At 45.1% G+C, this 26,525-nt stretch overlaps 1 protein-coding gene across 1 annotated transcript in view; it reads right to left on the bottom strand.

The window, feature by feature from the left end:
- LOC306919630 (phospholipid-transporting ATPase ABCA1-like) overlaps positions 1 to 22,346 on the bottom strand; it is a gene marked incomplete at its 5' end in the record, with an annotated part of 50,671 nt that extends 28,325 nt beyond the window's left edge. The window contains 6 exons of the mRNA XM_079532389.1: positions 3,542 to 3,709; positions 6,028 to 6,197; positions 12,132 to 12,206; positions 18,124 to 18,229; positions 18,347 to 18,379; positions 22,252 to 22,346. Coding sequence (XP_079388515.1) covers positions 3,542 to 3,709; positions 6,028 to 6,197; positions 12,132 to 12,206; positions 18,124 to 18,229; positions 18,347 to 18,379; positions 22,252 to 22,346 — 647 coding nt within the window. The remainder of the gene's footprint in view (positions 1 to 3,541; positions 3,710 to 6,027; positions 6,198 to 12,131; positions 12,207 to 18,123; positions 18,230 to 18,346; positions 18,380 to 22,251) is intronic.
- Between the last annotated feature and the right edge of the window lie 4,179 nt (positions 22,347 to 26,525).

Here is a 26,525-nt window from a genome sequence, read left to right as displayed (position 1 = left end):
TGTAGTTACACTGTAAAAAATACACACAACACATTACGATGATGAGGGTGGCTGGAACTATGTAGTTACACTGTAAAAAATACACACAACACATTACGATGACGAGGGTGGCTGGAACTATGTAGTTACACTGTAAAAAATACACACAACATATTACGATGATGAGGGTGGCTGGAACTATGTAGTTACACTGTATAAAATACACACAACACATAACGATGACCAGGGTGGCTGGAACTATGTAGTTACACTGTAAAAAATACACACAACACATTACGATGACCAGGGTGGCTGGAACCATGTAGTTACTGTAAAAAATACACACAGGACGATGACCAAAAACTAAATACTATGCAGTTACACTGTAAGCATAAACACAATTAATTCACTGTAGAATTAATGTTGCTGTCGGGAGGAAACCTCATAACTCCATTTTTGAGGTTTTTGATTTTATTTGGGCATAAATCAGTGCTATTGAACACCCTTTACGTCTGTGTGTTGTTTCATAAATCAGTGCTATTGAACACCCTTTACGTCTGTGTGTTGTTTCATAAATCAGTGCTATTGAACACACCCTTTACGTCTGTGTGTTGTTTCATAAATCAGTGCTATTGAACACCCTTTACGTCTGTGTGTTGTTCCATAAATCAGTGCTATTGAACACCCTTTACGTCTGTGTGTTGTTTAAAAAATATTGAAACAATGGAAAGTAGTAAAAAGTGCTTTGGACAAAACCTCTTAACTCCATTGGACCCTCAAACTGTCTGCTAAAGCAACTAACTCCACCACCTCTCCCCCTCTCATGGAAGTAATTAACAATATATATAAAGTCACCACACCAACTTTGATGAGGCTGTATTGCTTTGTTTTAAAAGATATAAGGTTTTCTTAATTTCCTGAAAAATGTATATTTTGGAGTTATGAGGTTTCCTCCTGACAGCAGAGATATAACCTTTATTTCTATACACCGAGTATGCACTGGACTGGACTGGACTGGACTGGACTGGTCAAGATGCAGGTCGTTTCACACAACCGGACCAAACACAAACAGACTTACTGACTACCAGTGTTGTTTTTGGCAGCAAATTTCTATTTTAGTTTCAGTCATAGTCTCTTGAATAGTTTTAACTTAGTCGACTAAATCTACAGGGGATTTAAGGCCTCTACATAGTCCGTTTTGTTCCTTGCGTGGGGGAGTCAAACGGACACAATAAACGCAAGGTTTTTAGTACATACACAGTTATACCAGGGACAATGACTTGGACTTAGCTCCCCCTCGGACACACCTGTGGACTACACCAGGTACAAATGACTTTTTGTTGCACTCCCTCATGGAGCTACTTGCGGATTATACTAGGGTCAGTCCACCCTAGGTGGACACGCACTGACCTTTTGCACCTTAATCCCATGTATAACGCACTGACTTTTTGTTTTTCTATTATGCTCTTTTTTTTCTCTAAGCACCTTAACGTCCATATGTATAACATGCACAGTATACATACATTGCTGCTATGCTCAGGCACCTTAGTTAGTTTTTTTAGTTCGTTTTTTTTTATTTTTATATCTCAGGTACTTTGTAATATTTAGATAACTTGTCTGGCCTTCTGTTGCTCTCTTGTTTTGATCTCCTTCCCACTTGCCCCCCACCCCTCTTCTTCTCCCCCCCCCTCTTCTTTCTATGGAAATTAACGTTGCGATGGGAACGATGTACAAAAACGAATTTCACCCACTTCTTTACCTTGTAAACCTGTGATGTGACAATAAAACTGATTCTGATTCTGATTCTGATTCCCTTGCGTTGCGTTGCCTTGGTTGCGTTGCTTGCGTCGGATTATAAATCACGGTATTTTGCAAGCATCTACTCGTCCACTAGATGGCAGCTGTGACACTATGAAGACGCAACGCAAGGAGGAATTTCTCTCACACAGCGTTGCTTATGTATTCTTGCGTCGATTACGTTCGACTCTGTCAAGCACTTTAGTCGACTAAAATGTATTTTGGTGGGCCTTGATGGCGTCGTAATGACTGATTTTACACTTGTTGAAAATAGCAGATGTACAAGCTCACAACGCGTCGCGCTGCGACGTGTTGTGATCCTGTAGATCTGCTATTTTCAGCATGCAACCAAGTGTAAAATGACTTGTGTCTTTTACTTATACTGGATCTCTTGTCCACTAGTCACTTCCTAACATTTTAGTCTACTTTTTATTTGTTGACAAAACCAACAGTATATTTAGTCTTAGTTTTAGTCATCATGGCTTAGTTTTTATTTAGTTTTCGTCAGTGAAAAAAAGGTAGCCGACAAACATTTTTCGTCATAGTATTAGTCGACGAAAACAACACTGCCGACTACAGTGAGCATTCCAGCTGAGAACCATGACAATTAAGGCGTTTGATATCGCTATAAGAAATGTGCTAAAATCACAATGGATTATAAACCCGTGAACAAACACCACATTGTACACTACCAAGTGTACAAGCCAAAGTGTACAAGCCAGCCACGTCTCAGATGAGTGAGTAGTTGATGAGGAACTAATGTAAGAGAGGAGCTATTCAAGGATGTCTTTGTAGATTAGATGCCAAATGCTTGGTTTCCCACACAGGAGGAGAAGAAAACAGCCAGCAGCACGCCATAAATGTCATCTCCTTGATTTATTTGCCTCACCCATGAAAGAAAGTTTTTTTTTAAACACTTTTCAGGGTGAAGTAAGTAAATCAATGAAATGACATTTATGGTGTGGTGCTGGTTCTTTCCTCGTTCTCATTGTACCGTGGGGACATGATGCACCTTGGGACATGGAGTTCGTTTGGACATATAATGATATGTCCACTAGTTAAGACACTGACCATGTCGTCCAGATAAACACTAGTTAAGACACTGACCATGTCGTCCAGATAAACACTAGTTTATGTAGTTAAGACACTGACCATGTCGTCCAGATAAACACTAGTTAAGACACTGACCATGTCGTCCAGATAAACACTAGTTAAGACACTGACCATGTCGTCCAGATAAACAGTAGTTAAGACACTGACCATGTCGTCCAGATAAACAGTAGTTTATGTAGTTAAGACACTGACCATGTCGTCCAGATAAACACTAGTTAAGACACTGACCATGTCGTCCAGATAAACAGTAGTTAAGACACTGACCATGTCGTCCAGATAAACACTAGTTAAGACACTGACCATGTCGTCCAGATAAACAGTAGTTTATGTAGTTAAGACACTGACCATGTCGTCCAGATAAACACTAGTTAAGACACTGACCATGTCGTCCAGATAAACACTAGTTAAGACACTGACCATGTCGTCCAGATAAACACTAGTTAAGACACTGACCATGTCGTCCAGATAAACAGTAGTTAAGACACTGACCATGTCGTCCAGATAAACAGTAGTTAAGACACTGACCATGTCGTCCAGATAAACACTAGTTAAGACACTGACCATGTCGTCCAGATAAACACTAGTTAAGACACTGACCATGTCGTCCAGATAAACAGTAGTTTATGTAGTTAAGACACTGACCATGTCCCACATGAAGGTGGCCACCCAGTACAGCAGCGGCTGCACTCCGCTGATGAACTGCATGTGCTTGGCCTTGGACACTCTCTCCTGGATGAGGAAGACCACGAAGCTGGCCGGGACGAAGGACATGGCGAAGATCACGCAGATGGACACCAGCACGTCCACCGAGGTGGTCATACTGCGGAGGGGATAGAGGAGAGGAGAGGAGAGGAGAGGAGAGGAGAGGAGAGGAGAGGAGAGGAGAGGAGAGGAGAGGAGAGGAGAGGAGAGGAGGAGATTTATAGTGAACGGCTTCACGTTGTGGCGTTCTAGAGCAGGGGTTCTCAACGTTTTTGGCTGGGGACCCCCGGAGATGCTTTGGCAACGTCTCGGGACCCCCGCCCCGCCCCCTCCCGACCCCCAATATAAATTGACCGCTACAATAATAGAGACAATACACCATAAATACTGAAACCAGATATAATCATTAGGGAAGGTGTATGTATGTACTATGTGTATTGTATGTAAACTCTTCATTTCCATTATCCAGGCATTCATTATTTATTTTTTTAAATACTAATTTGGGGACCCCCCCAAAATCATTTGGCGACCCCTAGAGGGGTCGTGACCCACGGGTTGAGAACCCCTGTTCTAGAGTACTAGACCTGTACGTGCTCGTTGGCCACCGGCCTACTTGGGAACCTAATAATACCTGTTGTCAACTTGTCATAGCACTCGTTTTAACTATCTGTCTGTGTCCCTTTTGTGCCCATACTGTATATGGAGATCTCTGTAGTATGCAATACCCATTTTACTGTCCGTTTGTGTCCCACATGGAGATCTCTGTATCTGTCTGTCTGCCTGTGTGTGAAGAGTGCCAACTGACTGTGAAAAGTGGACTGGTTAAGTATTCAATTTGCAGGTGTGGGGTTGCCATGGCAATCAATTGGCTGAGGCAGAGGCTGGAAATTGCACAGGTGAGGGGAGTTGGGCTCCTTAGCTCCAATGGCAGAGCCTGACCAGAGCCTTTTGTGGTGTTTCTGGACAACGGCGTATGCGACAGACTCGAGGCCGGGCAATGCACTCCCTGTGGTGGTTTGGAACGCGTGTGTCGAATTAGAAGACGGTGGGGCGAACGGTTCTTGAGTTAAAAAACAAGCCAAATGGAAAACAGGAAGAATACAATATGAACATGTGTGTACAGATAAAACAATTCATGACAGACAGACAGACAGACAGACAGACAGACAGACAGACAGACAGACAGACAGGTCTACTGGTAACAGGTACGGTCGCCCCTTTTCCATCTCGCCCCACTACTCTACCTAGCTGTAAATATCAAACATAATTCATGTTGGTGTTTATATAAAAGGTATTATCATATTAATTTATCATCGTTAAGTATATCCACGGGCATAATAGCATGATGATGCCATTAGAAAACATGGGCTACTACATGGAAGAAATGTGTTTAATAAAACGAAATTAACTGCTAGAAGGTCCTACATTAACTTAAATAAGCAGTCACCGTCTCTGTGACATGTTATTCTAGTATAGAGATCGACTACTATACAATCAAATAAATCTGTATACAAGATGATTTCAGAGAGGGATGGAAATACTGAATTAACTGTTATTTTAACTGTCATTAAAACATTTTGCGGGGGCGAGTTGGTAAAGGGGCGAGTTGGTAAAGGGGCGAGTTGGTAAAGGGGCGAGTTGGTAAAGGGGCGAGTTGGTAAAGGGGCGAGTTGGTAAAGGGGAGAGTTAGTAAAGGGGCGAGTTGGTAAAGGGGCGAGTTGGTAAAGGGGCGAGTTGGTAAAGGGGAGAGTTAGTAAAGGGGCGAGTTGGTAAAGGGGCGAGTTGGTAAAGGGGTGAGTTGGTAAAGGGAGTTGGTAAAGGGGTGAGTTAGTAAAGGGGCGAGTTGGTAAAGGGGTGAGTTGGTAAAGGGGTGAGTTGGTAAAGGGGCGAGTTGGTAAAGGGGTGAGTTGGTAAAGGGGCGAGTTGGTAAAGGGGTGAGTTGGTAAAGGGGCGAGTTGGTAAAGGGGCGAGTTGGTAAAGGGGCGAGTTGGTAAAGGGGCGAGTTGGTAAAGGGGCGAGTTGGTAAAGGGGTGAGTTGGTAAAGGGGCGAGTTGGTAAAGGGGTGAGTTGGTAAAGGGGTGAGTTGGTAAAGGGGCGAGTTGGTAAAGGGGGTAAAGGGGCGAGTTGGTAAAGGGGCGAGTTGGTAAAGGGGTGAGTTGGTAAAGGGGTGAGTTGGTAAAGGGGTGAGTTGGTAAAGGGGTGAGTTGGTAAAGGGGCGAGTTGGTAAAGGGGCGAGTTGGTAAAGGGGCGAGTTGGTAAAGGGGCGAGTTGGTAAAGGGGCGAGTTGGTAAAGGGGTGAGTTGGTAAAGGGGCGAGTTGGTAAAGGGGCGAGTTGGTAAAGGGGCGAGTTAGTAAAGGGGCGAGTTGGTAAAGGGGCGAGTTAGTAAAGGGGCAAGTTGGTAAAGGGGCGAGTCGTTTGGTTTTCGGTCCACTCACAGTGCAACCTGTGACAGCTGTTCCTTGGTGAGGTTGAGCGGGTGGTTGTAGACGCTGATGCCGTACTTCCTGGGGTCGACACCAGGGGGCAGGTTGGCTCTGAGGATGCCGTTGTTCATCACGTTGATGAAGGACCCCATGCTGTGCCAGCCCTTGTTGTTGAACCAGATCTACAAGACCACATGATGGAGAGTTAATACCAGATCTACTAGACCACATGAAGAGTTAATACCAGATCTACTAGACCACACAGAGAGTTAATACCAGATCTACTAGACCACATGAAGAGTTAATACCAGATCTACTAGACCACACAGAGAGTTAATACCAGATCTACTAGACCACATGGAGTTAATACCAGATCTACTAGACCACATGGAGAGTTAATACCAGATCTGCAAGACCACACAGAGTTAATACCAGATCTACTAGACCACATGAAGAGTTAATACCAGATCTACTAGACCACACTGAGAGTTAATACCAGATCTACTAGACCACATGAAGAGTTAATACCAGATCTACTAGACCACACAGAGAGTTAATACCAGATCTACTAGACCACACTGAGAGTGAATACCAGATCTACTAGACCACACTGAGAGTTAATACCAGATCTACTAGACCACACAGAGTTAATACCAGATCTACTAGACCACATGAAGAGTTAATACCAGATCTACTAGACCACACTGAGAGTTAATACCAGATCTACTAGACCACATGAAGAGTTAATACCAGATCTACTAGACCACACAGAGAGTTAATACCAGATCTACTAGACCACACTGAGAGTGAATACCAGATCTACTAGACCACACAGAGAGTTAATACCAGATCTACTAGACCACACAGAGTTAATACCAGATCTACTAGACCACACAGAGTTAATACCAGATCTACTAACTAGACCACATGAAGAGTTAATACCAGATCCACTAGACCACACTGAGAGTTAATACCAGATCTACTAGACCACACTGAGAGTGAATACCAGATCTACTAGACCACACTGAGAGTTAATACCAGATCTACTAGACCACACAGAGAGTTAATACCAGATCTACTAGACCACACAGAGTTAATACCAGATCTACTAGACCACACAGAGTTAATACCAGATCTACTAGACCACACAGAGTTAATACCAGATCTACTAACTAGACCACATGAAGAGTTAATACCAGATCCACTAGACCACACAGAGTTAATACCAGATCTACTAACTAGACCACATGAAGAGTTAATACCAGATCCACTAGACCACACAGAGTTAATACCAGATCTACTAACTAGACCACATGAAGAGTTAATACCAGATCCACTAGACCACACTGAGAGTTAATACCAGATCTACTAGACCACACTGAGAGTGAATACCAGATCTACTAGACCACACTGAGAGTTAATACCAGATCTACTAGACCACACAGAGAGTTAATACCAGATCTACTAGACCACACAGAGTTAATACCAGATCTACTAGACCACACAGAGTTAATACCAGATCTACTAGACCACACAGAGTTAATACCAGATCTACTAACTAGACCACATGAAGAGTTAATACCAGATCCACTAGACCACACAGAGTTAATACCAGATCTACTAGACCACACTGAGAGTTAATACCAGATCTACTAACTAGACCACATGAAGAGTTAATACCAGATCTACTAGACCACATGAAGAGTTAATACCAGATCTACTAGACCACACAGAGAGTTAATACCAGATCTACTAGACCACATGAAGAGTTAATACCAGATCTACTAGACCACATGAAGAGTTAATACCAGATATACTAGACCACACAGAGTTAATACCAGATCTACTAGACCACACACAGAGTTAATACCAGATCTACTAGACCACATGAAGAGTTAATACCAGATCTACTAGACCACATGAAGAGTTAATACCAGATCTACTAGACCACACTGAGAGTTAATACCAGATCTACTAGACCACATGGAGAGTTAATACCAGATCTACTAGACCACATGAAGAGTTAATACCAGATCTACTAGACCACACTGAGAGTTAATACCAGATCTACTAGACCACATGAAGAGTTAATACCAGATCTACTAACTAGACCACACTGAGAGTTAATACCAGATCTACTAGACCACAGAGAGTTAATACCAGATCTACTAGACCACACTGAGAGTTAATACCAGATCTACTAGACCACATGAAGAGTTAATACCAGATCTACTAGACCACATGAAGAGTTAATACCAGATCTACTAGACCACACAGAGAGTTAATACCAGATCTACTAGACCACATGAAGAGTTAATACCAGATCTACTAGACCACATGAAGAGTTAATACCAGATCTACTAGACCACACTGAGAGTTAATACCAGATCTACTAGACCACACAGAGAGTTAATACCAGATCTACTAGACCACATGAAGAGTTAATACCAGATCTACTAACTAGACCACATGAAGAGTTAATACCAGATCTACTAGACCACATGAAGAGTTAATACCAGATCTACTAACTAGACCACACAGAGTTAATACCAGATCTACTAGACCACACTGAGAGTTAATACCAGATCTACTAGACCACAGAGAGTTAATACCAGATCTACTAGACCACACTGAGAGTTAATACCAGATCTACTAGACCACACAGAGTTAATACCAGATCTACTAGACCACATGAAGAGTTAATACCAGATCTACTAGACCACATGAAGAGTTAATACCAGATCTACTAGACCACATGAAGAGTTAATACCAGATCTACTAGACCACATGAAGAGTTAATACCAGATCTACTAGACCACACAGAGAGTTAATACCAGATCTACTAGACCACATGAAGAGTTAATACCAGATCTACTAGACCACACAGAGAGTTAATACCAGATCTACTAGACCACACAGAGTTAATACCAGATCTACTAGACCACATGAAGAGTTAATACCAGATCTACTAACTAGACCACATGAAGAGTTAATACCAGATCTACTAACTAGACCACATGAAGAGTTAATACCAGATCTACTAGACCACATGAAGAGTTAATACCAGATCTACTAGACCACATGAAGAGTTAATACCAGATCTACTAGACCACATGAAGAGTTAATACCAGATCTACTAGACCACACAGAGAGTTAATACCAGATCTACTAGACCACACTGAGAGTTAATACCAGATCTACTAGACCACACAGAGTTAATACCAGATCTACTAGACCACATGGAGAGTTAATACCAGATCTACTAGACCACATGAAGAGTTAATACCAGATCTACTAACTAGACCACATGAAGAGTTAATACCAGATATAATAGACCACATGAAGAGTTAATACCAGATCTACTAACTAGACCACATGGAGAGTTAATACCAGATCTACTAACTAGACCACATGAAGAGTTAATACCAGATCTACTAACTAGACCACATGAAGAGTTAATACCAGATCTACTAGACCACATGAAGAGTTAATACCAGATCTACTAGACCACATGAAGAGTTAATACCAGATCTACTAGACCACACAGAGTTAATACCAGATCTACTAGACCACACAGAGAGTTAATACCAGATCTACTAGACCACATGGAGTTAATACCAGATCTACTAGACCACATGAAGAGTTAATACCAGATCTACTAGACCACACTGAGAGTTAATACCAGATCTACTAGACCACATGGAGTTAATACCAGATCTACTAGACCACATGAAGAGTTAATACCAGATCTACTAGACCACATGAAGAGTTAATACCAGATCTACTAGACCACACAGAGAGTTAATACCAGATCTACTAGACCACACAGAGAGTTAATACCAGATCTACTAGACCACATGAAGAGTTAATACCAGATCTACTCACTAGACCACACAGAGTTAATACCAGATCTACTAACTAGACCACATGAAGAGTTAATACCAGATCTACTAGACCACATGAAGAGTTAATACCAGATCTACTAACTAGACCACATGAAGAGTTAATACCAGATATAATAGACCACATGAAGAGTTAATACCAGATCTACTAACTAGACCACATGGAGAGTTAATACCAGATCTACTAGACCACATGAAGAGTTAATACCAGATCTACTAGACCACACAGAGAGTTAATACCAGATCTACTAGACCACATGAAGAGTTAATACCAGATCTACTAACTAGACCACATGAAGAGTTAATACCAGATCTACTAGACCACATGAAGAGTTAATACCAGATCTACTAGACCACATGAAGAGTTAATACCAGATCTACTAGACCACATGAAGAGTTAATACCAGATCTACTAGACCACACAGAGAGTTAATACCAGATCTACTAGACCACACAGAGAGTTAATACCAGATCTACTAGACCACACAGAGTTAATACCAGATCTACTAGACCACATGAAGAGTTAATACCAGATCTACTAGACCACACAGAGAGTTAATACCAGATCTACTAGACCACATGAAGAGTTAATACCAGATCTACTAGACCACATGAAGAGTTAATACCAGATCTACTAGACCACACAGAGTTAATACCAGATCTACTAGACCACATGAAGAGTTAATACCAGATCTACTAGACCACACAGAGAGTTAATACCAGATCTACTAGACCACATGAAGAGTTAATACCAGATCTACTAGACCACACAGAGTTAATACCAGATCTACTAGACCACATGAAGAGTTAATACCAGATCTACTAGACCACATGAAGAGTTAATACCAGATATACTAGACCACATGAAGAGTTAATACCAGATCTACTAGACCACATGAAGAGTTAATACCAGATCTACTAGACCACATGAAGAGTTAATACCAGATCTACTAGACCACATGAAGAGTAATTACCAGATCTACTAGACCACACAGAGAGTTAATACCAGATCTACTAGACCACACAGAGAGTTAATACCAGATCTACTAGACCACATGAAGAGTTAATACCAGATCTACTAGACCACACAGAGAGTTAATACCAGATCTACTAGACCACACAGAGAGTTAATACCAGATCTACTAGACCACATGAAGAGTTAATACCAGATCTACTAGACCACAGAGAGTTAATACCAGATCTACTAGACCACACAGAGTTAATACCAGATCTACTAGACCACATACATTAACCCCAGTTAGACCTGAGGACGCACCTTTTAACCATTATTTAGAACTGTTATCTGTTGAAAAAATAGCAGATCTACAACCTCGTAGCACGGCACTCAGTAGCAGATCTACAACCTCGTAGCACGGCACTCAGTAGCAGATCTACAACCTCGTAGCACGGCACTCAGTGCTGTGCTACGAGCTTGTGGATCTGCTATTTTTTGAGAAAGAAAATCTTGAAAACATGTGCAAATGGAGGTGCAAATCCAGGACACAAGGTGGCGCCGGATCCACAAAAAAAAAGGCCTAAGAGACGGTCACTTCCACCCGCCCTGCAGTGTCGTTTTTGGCGGCAAATTTTTATTTTAGTTTTAGTCGCAGTCTCTTGAATAGTTTTCATTTAGTTTTAGTTGCATTTTATTTTAGTCAGCCGGTTAGTCTAGTTTTAGTCGACTAAATGTCATAAGATTTTAGTCTACTAAATCTACAGTTGATTTAGACGACTAAAATGTGTTTTGGCGGGCCTTGATGGCGTCGTAATGACAGATTTTACACTTGCTGAAAAAAACAGATCTATAAGCTCACAACGCGTCGCAGTGCGACGCGTTGTGAGCTTGTAAATCTGCTATTTTTTTATTTTCATGAAACCAAATGTAAAATAACTTCTTTTATTTATATTGGATCTCTTGTCCACTAGTCCATTCCTAACATTTTAGTCTAGTTTTTATCTGTTGACGAAATTGTCAATACATTTAGTCTTACTTTCATTTAGTTTTCGTCAGTGAATAAAGGTAGTCGACGAAAACAACACTGGCACCCTCACTTTTCGTCACCGTCCTAACCTTGTATCCCCAGGACTAAAACTATTAGACTAAAACTATTAGACTAAGACTATTAGACTGAAACTATTAGACTAAAACTATTAGACTAAAACTATTAGTTAGTTACTATTAGTTTTTATTAGATTATAAACTGAGTTTTGCACCTTGACGTTGTTCTTGGTATCCAGACCGTTGATGAACGTCGACAGGCTGTCCAGGAACCTGTCTGCGGCTGCACCCTGAGAGACAGACAGACAGACAGACAGACAGACAGACAGACAGACAGACAGACAGACAGACAGACAGACAGACAGACAGACAGACAGACAGACAGACAGACAGACAGACAGACAGACAGACATGATAAAACATGTGTCTCTCTCTACATTACTGGTCATTGTTCAAAACAAAGGAGGACAATCCGTATGAATGAGTTTTCACTCCTTTCCTTTTCATCTAATGTATTTATGTAGACATGATGACAGAGTAGAGACAGGACAGTAGAAGACATGGTGACAGAGTAGAGACAGGACAGTAGAAGACATGGTGACAGAGTAGAGACAGGACAGTAGAAGACATGGTGACAGAGTAGAGACAGGACAGTAGAAGACATGGTGATAGAGTAGAGACAGGACAGTAGAAGACATGGTGACAGAGTAGAGACAGGACAGTAGAAGACATGGTGACAGAGTAGAGACAGGACAGTAGAAGACATGGTGACAGAGTAGAGACAGGACAGTAGAAGACATGGTGACAGAGTAGAGACAGGACAGTAGAAGACATGGTGACAGAGTAGAGACAGGACAGTAGAAGACATGGTGACAGAGTAGAGACAGGACAGTAGAAGACATGGTGACAGAGTAGAGACAGGACAGTAGAAGACATGGTGACAGAGTAGAGACAGGACAGTAGAAGACATGGTGACAGAGTAGAGACAGGACAGTAGAAGACATGGTGACAGAGTAGAGACAGGACAGTAGAAGACATGGTGACAGAGTAGAGACAGGACAGTAGAAGACATGGTGACAGAGTAGAGACAGGACAGTAGAAGACATGGTGACAGAGTAGAGACAGGACAGTAGAAGACATGGTGACAGAGTAGAGACAGGACAGTAGAAGACATGGTGACAGAGTAGAGACAGGACAGTAGAAGACATGGTGACAGAGTAGAGACAGGACAGTAGAAGACATGGTGACAGAGTAGAGACAGGACAGTAGAAGACATGGTGACAGAGTAGAGACAGGACAGTAGAAGACATGGTGACAGAGTAGAGACAGGACAGTAGAAGACATGGTGACAGAGTAGAGACAGGACAGTAGAAGACATGGTGACAGAGTAGAGACAGGACAGTAGAAGACATGGTGACAGAGTAGAGACAGGACAGTAGAAGACATGGTGACAGAGCAGAGACAGGACAGTAGAAGACATGGTGACAGAGTAGAGACAGGACAGTAGAAGACATGGTGACAGAGCAGAGACAGGACAGTAGAAGACATGGTGACAGAGTAGAGACAGGACAGTAGAAGACATAGTAGAGACAGGACAGTAGAAGACATGATGACAGAGTAGAGACAGGACAGTAGAAGACATGGTGACAGAGTAGAGACAGGACAGTAGAAGACATGGTGACAGAGTAGAGACAGGACAGTAGAAGACATAGTAGAGACAGGACAGTAGAAGACATGATGACAGAGTAGAGACAGGACAGTAGAAGACATGGTGACAGAGTAGAGACAGGACAGTAGAAGACATGGTGACAGAGTAGAGACAGGACAGTAGAAGACATGATGACAGAGTAGAGACAGGACAGTAGAAGACATGGTGACAGAGTAGAGACAGGACAGTAGAAGACATGGTGACAGAGTAGAGACAGGACAGTAGAAGACATGGTGACAGAGTAGAGACAGGACAGTAGAAGACATGGTGACAGAGTAGAGACAGGACAGTAGAAGACATGGTGACAGAGTAGAGACAGGACAGTAGAAGACATGGTGACAGAGTAGAGACAGGACAGTAGAAGACATGATGACAGAGTAGAGACAGGACAGTAGAAGACATGGTGACAGAGTAGAGACAGGACAGTAGAAGACAGAGTAGAGACAGGACAGTAGAAGACATGGTGACAGAGTAGAGACAGGACAGTAGAAGACATGATGACAGAGTAGAGACAGGACAGTAGAAGACATGGTGACAGAGTAGAGACAGGACAGTAGAAGACATGGTGACAGAGTAGAGCGAGGACAGTAGAAGACATGGTGACAGAGTAGAGACAGGACAGTAGAAGACATGGTGACAGAGTAGAGACAGGACAGTAGAAGACATGGTGACAGAGTAGAGACAGGACAGTAGAAGACATGGTGACAGAGTAGAGACAGGACAGTAGAAGACATGGTGACAGAGTAGAGACAGGACAGTAGAAGACATGGTGACAGAGTAGAGACAGGACAGTAGAAGACATGGTGACAGAGTAGAGACAGGACAGTAGAAGACATGGTGACAGAGTAGAGACAGGACAGTAGAAGACATGGTGACAGAGTAGAGACAGGACAGTAGAAGACATGATGACAGAGTAGAGACAGGACAGTAGAAGACATAGTAGAGACAGGACAGTAGAAGACATGGTGACAGAGTAGAGACAGGACAGTAGAAGACATGATGACAGAGTAGAGACAGGACAGTAGAAGACATGGTGACAGAGTAGAGACAGGACAGTAGAAGACAGGACAGTAGAAGACATGGTGACAGAGTAGAGACAGGACAGTAGAAGACATAGTAGAGACAGGACAGTAGAAGACATGGTGACAGAGTAGAGACAGGACAGTAGAAGACATGGTGACAGAGTAGAGACAGGACAGTAGAAGACATGGTGACAGAGTAGAGACAGGACAGTAGAAGACATGGTGACAGAGTAGAGACAGGACAGTAGAAGACATGATGACAGAGTAGAGACAGGACAGTAGAAGACATGGTGACAGAGTAGAGACAGGACAGTAGAAGACATGGTGACAGAGTAGAGACAGGACAGTAGAAGACATGGTGACAGAGTAGAGACAGGACAGTAGAAGACATGGTGACAGAGTAGAGACAGGACAGTAGAAGACATGGTGACAGAGTAGAGACAGGACAGTAGAAGACATGGTGACAGAGTAGAGACAGGACAGTAGAAGACATGGTGACAGAGTAGAGACAGGACAGTAGAAGACATGGTGACAGAGTAGAGACAGGACAGTAGAAGACATGGTGACAGAGCAGAGACAGGACAGTAGAAGACAGGACAGTAGAAGACATGGTGACAGAGTAGAGACAGGACAGTAGAAGACATGGTGACAGAGTAGAGACAGGACAGTAGAAGACATGGTGACAGAGTAGAGACAGGACAGTAGAAGACATAGTAGAGACAGGACAGTAGAAGACATGGTGACAGAGTAGAGACAGGACAGTAGAAGACATGATGACAGAGTAGAGACAGGACAGTAGAAGACATGGTGACAGAGTAGAGACAGGACAGTAGAAGACATGATGACAGAGTAGAGACAGGACAGTAGAAGACATGGTGACAGAGTAGAGACAGGACAGTAGAAGACATGATGACAGAGTAGAGACAGGACAGTAGAAGACATGGTGACAGAGTAGAGACAGGACAGTAGAAGACAGAGTAGAGAAAGGACAGTAGAAGACATGGTGACAGAGTAGAGACAGGACAGTAGAAGACATGGTGACAGAGTAGAGACAGGACAGTAGAAGACATGGTGACAGAGTAGAGACAGGACAGTAGAAGACATGGTGACAGAGTAGAGACAGGACAGTAGAAGACATGGTGATAGAGTAGAGACAGGACAGTAGAAGACATGGTGACAGAGTAGAGACAGGACAGTAGAAGACATGGTGACAGAGTAGAGACATGACAGTAGAAGACATGGTGACAGAGTAGAGACAGGACAGTAGAAGACATGGTGACAGAGTAGAGACATGACAGTAGAAGACATGGTGACAGAGTAGAGACAGGACAGTAGAAGACATGGTGACAGAGTAGAGACAGGACAGTAGAAGACATGGTGATAGAGTAGAGACAGGACAGTAGAAGACATGGTGACAGAGTAGAGACAGGACAGTAGAATACATGGTGACAGAGTAGAGACAGGACAGTAGAAGACATGGTGACAGAGTAGAGACAGGACAGTAGAAGACATGGTGACAGAGTAGAGACAGGACAGTAGAAGACATGGTGACAGAGTAGAGACAGGACAGTAGAAGACATGGTGACAGAGTAGAGACAGGACAGTAGAAGACATGGTGACAGAGTAGAGACAGGACAGTAGAAGACATGGTGACAGAGTAGAGACATGACAGTAGAAGACATAGTAGAGACAGGACAGTAGAAGACATGGTGACAGAGTAGAGACAGGACAGTAGAAGACATAGTAGAGACAGGACAGTAGAAGACATGGTGACAGAGTAGAGACAGGACAGTAGAAGACATGGTGACAGAGTAGAGACAGGACAGTAGAAGACATGGTGACAGAGTAGAGACAGGACAGTAGAAGACATGGTGACAGAGTAGAGACAGGACAGTAGAAGACATGGTGACAGAGTAGAGACAGGACAGTAGAAGACATGGTGACAGAGTAGAGACAGGACAGTAGAAGACATGGTGACAGAGTAGAGACAGGACAGTAGAAGACATGGTGACAGAGTAGAGACAGGACAGTAGAAGACATAGTAGAGACAGGACAGTAGAAGACATGATGACAGAGTAGAGACAGGACAGTAGAAGACATGGTGACAGAGTAGAGACAGGACAGTAGAAGACATGGTGACAGAGTAGAGACAGGACAGTAGAAGACATGGTGACAGAGTAGAGACAGGACAGTAGAAGACATGGTGACAGAGTAGAGACAGGACAGTAGAAGACATGGTGACAGAGTAGAGACAGGACAGTAGAAGACATGGTGACAGAGCAGAGACAGGACAGTAGAAGACATGGTGACAGAGTAGAGACAGGACAGTAGAAGACATGGTGACAGAGTAGAGACAGGACAGTAGAAGACATGATGACAGAGTAGAGACAGGACAGTAGAAGACATGGTGACAGAGTAGAGACAGGACAGTAGAAGACATGGTGACAGAGTAGAGACAGGACAGTAGAAGACATGATGACAGAGTAGAGACAGGACAGTAGAAGACATGGTGACAGAGTAGAGACAGGACAGTAGAAGACAGAGTAGAGAAAGGACAGTAGAAGACATGGTGACAGAGTAGAGACAGGACAGTAGAAGACATGGTGACAGAGTAGAGACAGGACAGTAGAAGACATGGTGACAGAGTAGAGACAGGACAGTAGAAGACATGGTGACAGAGTAGAGACAGGACAGTAGAAGACATGGTGACAGAGTAGAGACAGGACAGTAGAAGACATGGTGACAGAGTAGAGACAGGACAGTAGAAGACATGGTGACAGAGTAGAGACAGGACAGTAGAAGACATGGTGACAGAGTAGAGACAGGACAGTAGAAGACATAGTAGAGACAGGACAGTAGAAGACATGGTGACAGAGTAGAGACAGGACAGTAGAAGACATAGTAGAGACAGGACAGTAGAAGACATGGTGACAGAGTAGAGACAGGACAGTAGAAGACATGGTGACAGAGTAGAGACAGGACAGTAGAAGACATGGTGACAGAGTAGAGACAGGACAGTAGAAGACATGGTGACAGAGTAGAGACAGGACAGTAGAAGACATGGTGACAGAGTAGAGACAGAACAGTAGAAGACAGAGTAGAGAAAGGACAGTAGAAGACATGGTGACAGAGTAGAGACAGGACAGTAGAAGACATGGTGACAGAGTAGAGACAGGACAGTAGAAGACATGGTGACAGAGTAGAGACAGGACAGTAGAAGACATGGTGACAGAGTAGAGACAGGACAGTAGAAGACATGGTGACAGAGTAGAGACAGGACAGTAGAAGACATGGTGACAGAGTAGAGACAGGACAGTAGAAGACATGGTGATAGAGTAGAGACAGGACAGTAGAAGACATGATGACAGAGTAGAGACAGGACAGTAGACGACACGACCGTTCTGAGAGGGAGATGCTATATCATCCTAAACCATCTTAATCGCTGGATATTTTATAAAAACCCGTTTTCTTCCAAACCTTTTGCAGTTCAAATATCTTCCTGACTCTCTTGATGGCATCATCGATCTCATTGGCTGGCGGGAGGACCTGGGTGCTCCTGGCGCCCAATGAGAAGCCTCCGTATCTGCACAGCCAAAAAAAGCAAACAAAAAGATGCATTTAAAAAACAAAATCAATGACATCTATAAAATTATACAATGAGGTATTATTTTGTTAAGGAGAAAAGCAGAAAGAGACCCACCTGAACTCATTGACCCAGACCTTGTTCTTTAAACTGTGGTGAGAAAATAATTGGTGTTTAGTTGATCGTCATCAACTCATTTATCAGACGCTCTTAACTCATTCTGGGCGGGAACCCCTTTTGGTGTTTCAAAGCATTATGTTAAACTTTAGCTATTGAAAAATAGCAGATCTACAACGTGAAAATGTGGCGCAAATCTTTGAATGTATATTCTTTCACAGCGAACGTTTTTAACTCAAATCTTTGCTTTTGGGGGGGGGGGGGGGGGGGGGGGGGTCCACTGACAGAAACATGGGTTTTCATCAGAAAACTGGTGATTTGTAGAATCGACGTCAGGTCAAAATGGGTTATTGCAGAGTGACACACAGTAATACATCATTTATCAGACGCTTTTATTCCAGAGAGACTTAGCCTACAGTAAGCAACAACACATGGTAATGACTTAGCCTACAGTAAGCAACAACACATGGTAATGACTTAGCCTACAGTAAGCAACAACACATGGTAATGACTTAGCCTACAGTAAGCAACAACACATGGTAATGACTTAGCCTACAGTAAGCAACAACACATGGTAATGACTTAGCCTACAGTAAGCAACAACACATGGTAATGACTTAGCCTACAGTAAGCAACAACACATGGTAATGTGGGCATAACGTTAGGCATGTATAGACTTAGCCTACAGTAAGCAACAACACATGGTAATGTGGGCATAACGTTAGGCATGTAGGCTAACGATATATCGTATATCGATATATATCGATATTATATCCCAACGATATTTATCAATTTTCAAAAGGAAAAATTTTTTTTTAATTTTTTTAGGGGGGCTAGTGTGTGATATGAAATGTGAGCTGTAATCATATGAGAAATGAGACAGACTCCATGCAGTCACTTTCAGTAGTAGAGGCCTGCAGAGGGGAGCTGTATGTGTCTGTGACACAGGTGATGGTCGTTATTGATGCTCATTAATACATCAAGGAAGGTAATTATGTTTCTGCACTGTCAAATAGGTCTACATCTATCCTAAGATGTTTCTGCTGTCAAATAGGTCTACATCTATCCTAAGATGTTTCTGCTGTCAAATAGGTCTACATCTATCCTAAGATGTTTCTGCACTGTCAAATAGGTCTACATCTATCCTAAGATGTGTCTACACTGTCAAATAGGTCTACATCTATCCTAAGATGTTTCTACACTGTCAAATAGGTCTACATCTATCCTAAGATGTTTCTGTACTGTCAAATAGGTCTACATCTATCCTAAGATGTTTCTACACTGTCAAATAGGTCTACATCTATCCTAAGATGTTTCTGCACTGTCAAATAGGTCTACATCTATCCTAAGATGTTTCTGCACTGTCAAATAGGTCTACATATATCCTAAGATGTTTCTGCTGTCAAATAGGTCTACATCTATCCTAAGATGTTGCTGCTGTCAAATAGGTCTACATCTATCCTAAGATGTTTCTGCTGTCAAATAGGTCTACATCTATCCTAAGATGTTTCTGCTGTCAAATAGGTCTACATCTATCCTAAGATGTTTCTGCACTGTCAAATAGGTCTACATCTATCCTAAGATGTGTCTACACTGTCAAATAGGTCTACATCTATCCTAAGATGCCATCAAAGAAAAGAAGAAATGTTAACTCGAGCTAGGTTTAAACATGAAAGCATGTTTACAGTTGTTGCACAGAAATTAAGTAATTTTACATGAAAAGTAATGCTACTTTTCCAATGTAGTTAAATAAAAAGTGTGAAAAAAGCTTGGGGGGGAAGATAAATCATTACAATTTTTTTTCCGGTAATTGTGTTGAAAGTATCGTGAAAAATCGTATGGTGAACCTCATATCGTGATACGTATGGTATCGTGAGTTCAGTGTATCGTATGGTGAACCTCATATCGTGATACGTATGGTATCGTGAGTTGAGTGTATCGTATGGTGAACCTCATATCGTGATACGTATGGTATCGTGAGTTGAGTGTATCGTATGGTGAACCTCATATCGTGATACGTATGGTATCGTGAGTTCAGTGTATCGTATGGTGAACCTCATATCGTGATACGTATGGTATCGTGAGTTCAGTGTATCGTATGGTGAACCTCATATCGTGATACGTATGGTATCGTGAGTTCAGTGTATCGTATGGTGAACCTCATATCGTGATACGTATGGTATCGTGAGTTCAGTGTATCGTATGGTGAACCTCATATCGTGATACGTATGGTATCGTGAGTTCAGTGTATCGTATGGTGAACCTCATATCGTGATACGTATGGTATCGTGAGTTGAGTGTATCGTATGGTGAACCTCATATCGTGATACGTATGGTATCGTGAGTTGAGTGTATCGTATGGTGAACCTCATATCGTGATACGTATGGTATCGTGAGTTGAGTGTATCGTATGGTGAACCTCATATCATGATACGTATGGTATCGTGAGTTGAGTGTATCGTATGGTGAACCTCATATCGTGATACGTATGGTATCGTGAGTTCAGTGTATCGTATGGTGAACCTCATATCGTGATACGTATGGTATCGTGAGTTGAGTGTATCGTATGGTGAACCTCATATCGTGATACGTATGGTATCGTGAGTTCAGTGTATCGTATGGTGAACCTCATATCGTGATACGTATGGTATCGTGAGTTCAGTGTATCGTATGGTGAACCTCATATCGTGATACGTATGGTATCGTGAGTTCAGTGTATCGTATCGTGAACCTCATATCGTGATACGTATCGTATCGTGAGTTGAGTGCCTAATGGTAATACATCACATAAACTGAACTGAACATATACATATAGTCATCTAGGATTATAAGCAAGCTAATAACCTAACATCTGTCTAACAGTAGAATACCTAACAAGCTAATAACCTAACATCTGTCTAACAGTAGAATACCTAACAAGCTAATAACCTAACATCTGTCTAACAGTAGAATACCTGTACAGTGAAACTATGAGCGATACACTACTATGTCTACACAATATGCTATCTGAATAGAGCACCGAAGTCTGACGTCAATATAGAACTGTTTGAAAAATACACAAATCATCCAGGCCGCTTCACTCATATGGATATGAAGAATCAACTGACTGAGAGAAAACGCTATTGTTACTGCTGCCGAATTAGTTACATTTTCGCTATAGAAACAGACATATGTGACTACATTTGACTGAGGGACTGCCATTGGATTTTTTTTGAATTTTCGTTTTTTCATGTCATTTGAAAGCAGGGAATCATAGCTTCAAATTGACATGTTGGTTGTTCAGTTTGACCCACCAGTTTTGGAGATATGGCTTATAGAGTAATGTCTTGCAGAGAAACAGCTAGTTGAGAAAACAGGCTTGAAAGGTTCACTTCTGTGGTCTCTAACATTACACCTAGCTACATGTTTAAGCATTTATTTCATATTTACATGTCTTCTGTGGACTTAACATTACACCTAGCTACATGTTTAAGCATTTATTTCATATTTACATGTCTTCTGTGGACTTAACATTACACCTAGCTATACATGTTTAAGCATTTGTTCATATGTACATGTCAATTTCAGCTCTGACACTTATTTCAGAAAAATAAATTATGTTTTTCTCCTCTGGTGAAAAGCTGGATTTTGCGTGATGGCAGGCTCTCAGTCAAATGTGGTCACATATATGAGTGACTGACTGTCGTAAACGATACAGAGACACCTCCCTGACAATAACGCAGAGACGGCTTGTTTATTTTTGGACCACAACGCTTATATGAAAAAACTTTAGCTATTTTAAGATGAGCCCATGTTGTTCTCCATAGAGAAATTACTTCCGTGAACCAGGCAGAACCAGGGGATGAGCGAGTCAGGCGTTCTATTATTCATAGAATGGTATCGTTGTGTCTGAGTGGAACTCGTACCTCTTGCCGATGATCTGAGCGTAGGTTTTCACCAGGTAGTCTGAGATGTTTCTACCAGTCAGGTTCTGGAGGAGGTCTGAAGCACTGAGGCTCATCTGGAGTCAAAACACACACACAATATTTGGTTCAGGGGTTCATTTGGTTCAGGGGTTCATTTGGTTCAGGGGTTCATTTGGTTCAGGGGTTCATTTGGTTCAGGGGTTCATTTGGTTCAGGGGTTCATTTGGTTCAGGGGTTCATTTGGTTCAGGGGTTCATTTGGTTCAGGGGTTCATTTGGTTCAGGGGTTCATTTGGTTCAGGGGTTCATTTGGTTCAGGGGTTCATTTGGTTCAGGGGTTCATTTGGTTCAGGGGTTCATTTGGTTCAGGGGTCATCGCCATGTTGGCCTGTGGTGGACATTCTTATGTCACAATTTCATTTTGGCAACATGCGTGTTCCCAGAAACACAAAGAGAGAGCCCTGTGACCTCCCCCTGGTGGAGGGGAAAGGAACTGGTCTCTATACCGCCTCCCCCTGGCCAGCCTGATGGAGGGGAAAGGAACTGGTCTCTATACCGCCTCCCCCTGGCCAGCCTGATGGAGGGGAAAGGAACTGGTCTCTATACCGCCTCCCCCTGGTGGAGGGGAAAGGAACTGGTCTCTATACCGCCTCCCCCTGGCCAGCCTGATGGAGGGGAAAGGAACTGGTCTCTATACCGCCTCCCCCTGGCCAGCCTGATGGAGGGGAAAGGAACTGGTCTCTATACCGCCTCCCCCTGGCCAGCCTGATGGAGGGGAAAGGAACTGGTCTCTATACCGCCTCCCCCTGGTGGAGGGGAAAGGAACTGGTCTCTATACCGCCTCCCCCTGGCCAGCCTGATGGAGGGGAAAGGAACTGGTCTCTATACCGCCTCCCCCTGGCCAGCCTGATGGAGGGGAAAGGAACTGGTCTCTATACCGCCTCCCCCTGGTGGAGGGGAAAGGAACTGGTCTCTATACCGCCTCCCCCTGGCCAGCCTGATGGAGGGGAAAGGAACTGGTCTCTATACCGCCTCCCCCTGGCCAGCCTGATGGAGGGGAAAGGAACTGGTCTCTATACCGCCTCCCCCTGGCCAGCCTGATGGAGGGGAAAGGAACTGGTCTCTATACCGCCTCCCCCTGGCCAGCCTGATGGAGGGGAAAGGAACTGGTCTCTATACCGCCTCCCCCTGGCCAGCCTGATGGAGGGGAAAGGAACTGGTCTCTATACCGCCTCCCCCTGGCCAGCCTGATGGAGGGGAAAGGAACTGGTCTCTATACCGCCTCCCCCTGGCCAGCCTGATGGAGGGGAAAGGAACTGGTCTCTATACCGCCTCCCCCTGGCCAGCCTGATGGAGGGGAAAGGAACTGGTCTCTATACCGCCTCCCCCTGGCCAGCCTGATGGAGGGGAAAGGAACTGGTCTCTATACCGCCTCCCCCTGGCCAGCCTGATGGAGGGGAAAGGAACTGGTCTCTATACCGCCTCCCCCTGGCCAGCCTGATGGAGGGGAAAGGAACTGGTCTCCATACCGCCTCCCCCTGGCCAGCCTGATGGAGGGGAAAGGAACTGGTCTCTATACCGCCTCCCCCTGGCCAGCCTGATGGAGGGGAAAGGAACTGGTCTCTATACCGCCTCCCCCTGGCCAGCCTGATGGAGGGGAAAGGAACTGGTCTCTATACCGCCTCCCCCTGGCCAGCCTGATGGAGGGGAAAGGAACTGGTCTCTATACCGCCTCCCCCTGGCCAGCCTGATGGAGGGGAAAGGAACTGGTCTCTATACCGCCTCCCCCTGGCCAGCCTGATGGAGGGGAAAGGAACTGGTCTCTATACCGCCTCCCCCTGGCCAGCCTGATGGAGGGGAAAGGAACTGGTCTCTATACCGCCTCCCCCTGGCCAGCCTGATGGAGGGGAAAGGAACTGGTCTCTATACCGCCTCCCCCTGGCCAGCCTGATGGAGGGGAAAGGAACTGGTCTCTATACCGCCTCCCCCTGGCCAGCCTGATGGAGGGGAAAGGAACTGGTCTCCTATACCGCCTCCCCCTGGCCAGCCTGATGGAGGGGAAAGGAACTGGTCTCTATACCGCCTCCCCCTGGCCAGCCTGATGGAGGGGAAAGGAACTGGTCTCTATACCGCCTCCCCCTGGCCAGCCTGATGGAGGGGAAAGGAACTGGTCTCTATACCGCCTCCCCCTGGCCAGCCTGATGGAGGGGAAAGGAACTGGTCTCTATACCGCCTCCCCCTGGCCAGCCTGATGGAGGGGAAAGGAACTGGTCTCTATACCGCCTCCCCCTGGCCAGCCTGATGGAGGGGAAAGGAACTGGTCTCTATACCGCCTCCCCCTGGCCAGCCTGATGGAGGGGAAAGGAACTGGTCTCCATACCGCCTCCCCCTGGCCAGCCTGATGGAGGGGAAAGGAACTGGTCTCCATACCGCCTCCCCCTGGCCAGCCTGATGGAGGGGAAAGGAACTGGTCTCCATACCGCCTCCCCCTGGCCAGCCTGATGGAGGGGAAAGGAACTGGTCTCCATACCGCCTCCCCCTGGCCAGCCTGATGGAGGGGAAAGGAACTGGTCTCCTATACCGCCTCCCCCTGGCCAGCCTGATGGAGGGGAAAGGAACTGGTCTCTATACCGCCTCCCCCTGGCCAGCCTGATGGAGGGGAAAGGAACTGGTCTCTATACCGCCTCCCCCTGGCCAGCCTGATGGAGGGGAAAGGAACTGGTCTCTATACCGCCTCCCCCTGGCCAGCCTGATGGAGGGGAAAGGAACTGGTCTCTATACCGCCTCCCCCTGGCCAGCCTGATGGAGGGGAAAGGAACTGGTCTCTATACCGCCTCCCCCTGGCCAGCCTGATGGAGGGGAAAGGAACTGGTCTCTATACCGCCTCCCCCTGGCCAGCCTGATGGAGGGGAAAGGAACTGGTCTCTATACCGCCTCCCCCTGGCCAGCCTGATGGAGGGGAAAGGAACTGGTCTCTATACCGCCTCCCCCTGGCCAGCCTGATGGAGGGGAAAGGAACTGGTCTCTATACCGCCTCCCCCTGGCCAGCCTGATGGAGGGGAAAGGAACTGGTCTCTATACCGCCTCCCCCTGGCCAGCCTGATGGAGGGGAAAGGAACTGGTCTCTATACCGCCTCCCCCTGGCCAGCCTGATGGAGGGGAAAGGAACTGGTCTCTATACCGCCTCCCCCTGGCCAGCCTGATGGAGGGGAAAGGAACTGGTCTCTATACCGCCTCCCCCTGGCCAGCCTGATGGAGGGGAAAGGAACTGGTCTCTATACCGCCTCCCCCTGGCCAGCCTGATGGAGGGGAAAGGAACTGGTCTCTATACCGCCTCCCCCTGGCCAGCCTGATGGAGGGGAAAGGAACTGGTCTCTATACCGCCTCCCCCTGGCCAGCCTGATGGAGGGGAAAGGAACTGGTCTCTATACCGCCTCCCCCTGGCCAGCCTGATGGAGGGGAAAGGAACTGGTCTCTATACCGCCTCCCCCTGGCCAGCCTGATGGAGGGGAAAGGAACTGGTCTCTATACCGCCTCCCCCTGGCCAGCCTGATGGAGGGGAAAGGAACTGGTCTCTATACCGCCTCCCCCTGGCCAGCCTGATGGAGGGGAAAGGAACTGGTCTCTATACCGCCTCCCCCTGGCCAGCCTGATGGAGGGGAAAGGAACTGGTCTCTATACCGCCTCCCCCTGGCCAGCCTGATGGAGGGGAAAGGAACTGGTCTCTATACCGCCTCCCCCTGGCCAGCCTGATGGAGGGGAAAGGAACTGGTCTCTATACCGCCTCCCCCTGGCCAGCCTGATGGAGGGGAAAGGAACTGGTCTCTATACCGCCTCCCCCTGGCCAGCCTGATGGAGGGGAAAGGAACTGGTCTCTATACCGCCTCCCCCTGGCCAGCCTGATGGAGGGGAAAGGAACTGGTCTCTATACCGCCTCCCCCTGGCCAGCCTGATGGAGGGGAAAGGAACTGGTCTCTATACCGCCTCCCCCTGGCCAGCCTGATGGAGGGGAAAGGAACTGGTCTCTATACCGCCTCCCCCTGGCCAGCCTGATGGAGGGGAAAGGAACTGGTCTCTATACCGCCTCCCCCTGGCCAGCCTGATGGAGGGGAAAGGAACTGGTCTCTATACCGCCTCCCCCTGGCCAGCCTGATGGAGGGGAAAGGAAACTGGTCTCTATACCGCCTCCCCCCTGGCCAGCCTGATGGAGGGGAAAGGAACTGGTCTCTATACCGCCTCCCCCTGGCCAGCCTGATGGAGGGGAAAGGAACTGGT

The sequence above is a fragment of the Electrona antarctica genome (genome assembly GCF_951216825.1).
Source record: "Electrona antarctica genome assembly, contig: scaffold_299, whole genome shotgun sequence".
NCBI lineage: Eukaryota > Metazoa > Chordata > Actinopteri > Myctophiformes > Myctophidae > Electrona > Electrona antarctica.
Note: the sequence above shows the minus strand (reverse complement) of the source record. Positions and strands in the feature narration are given on the sequence as shown.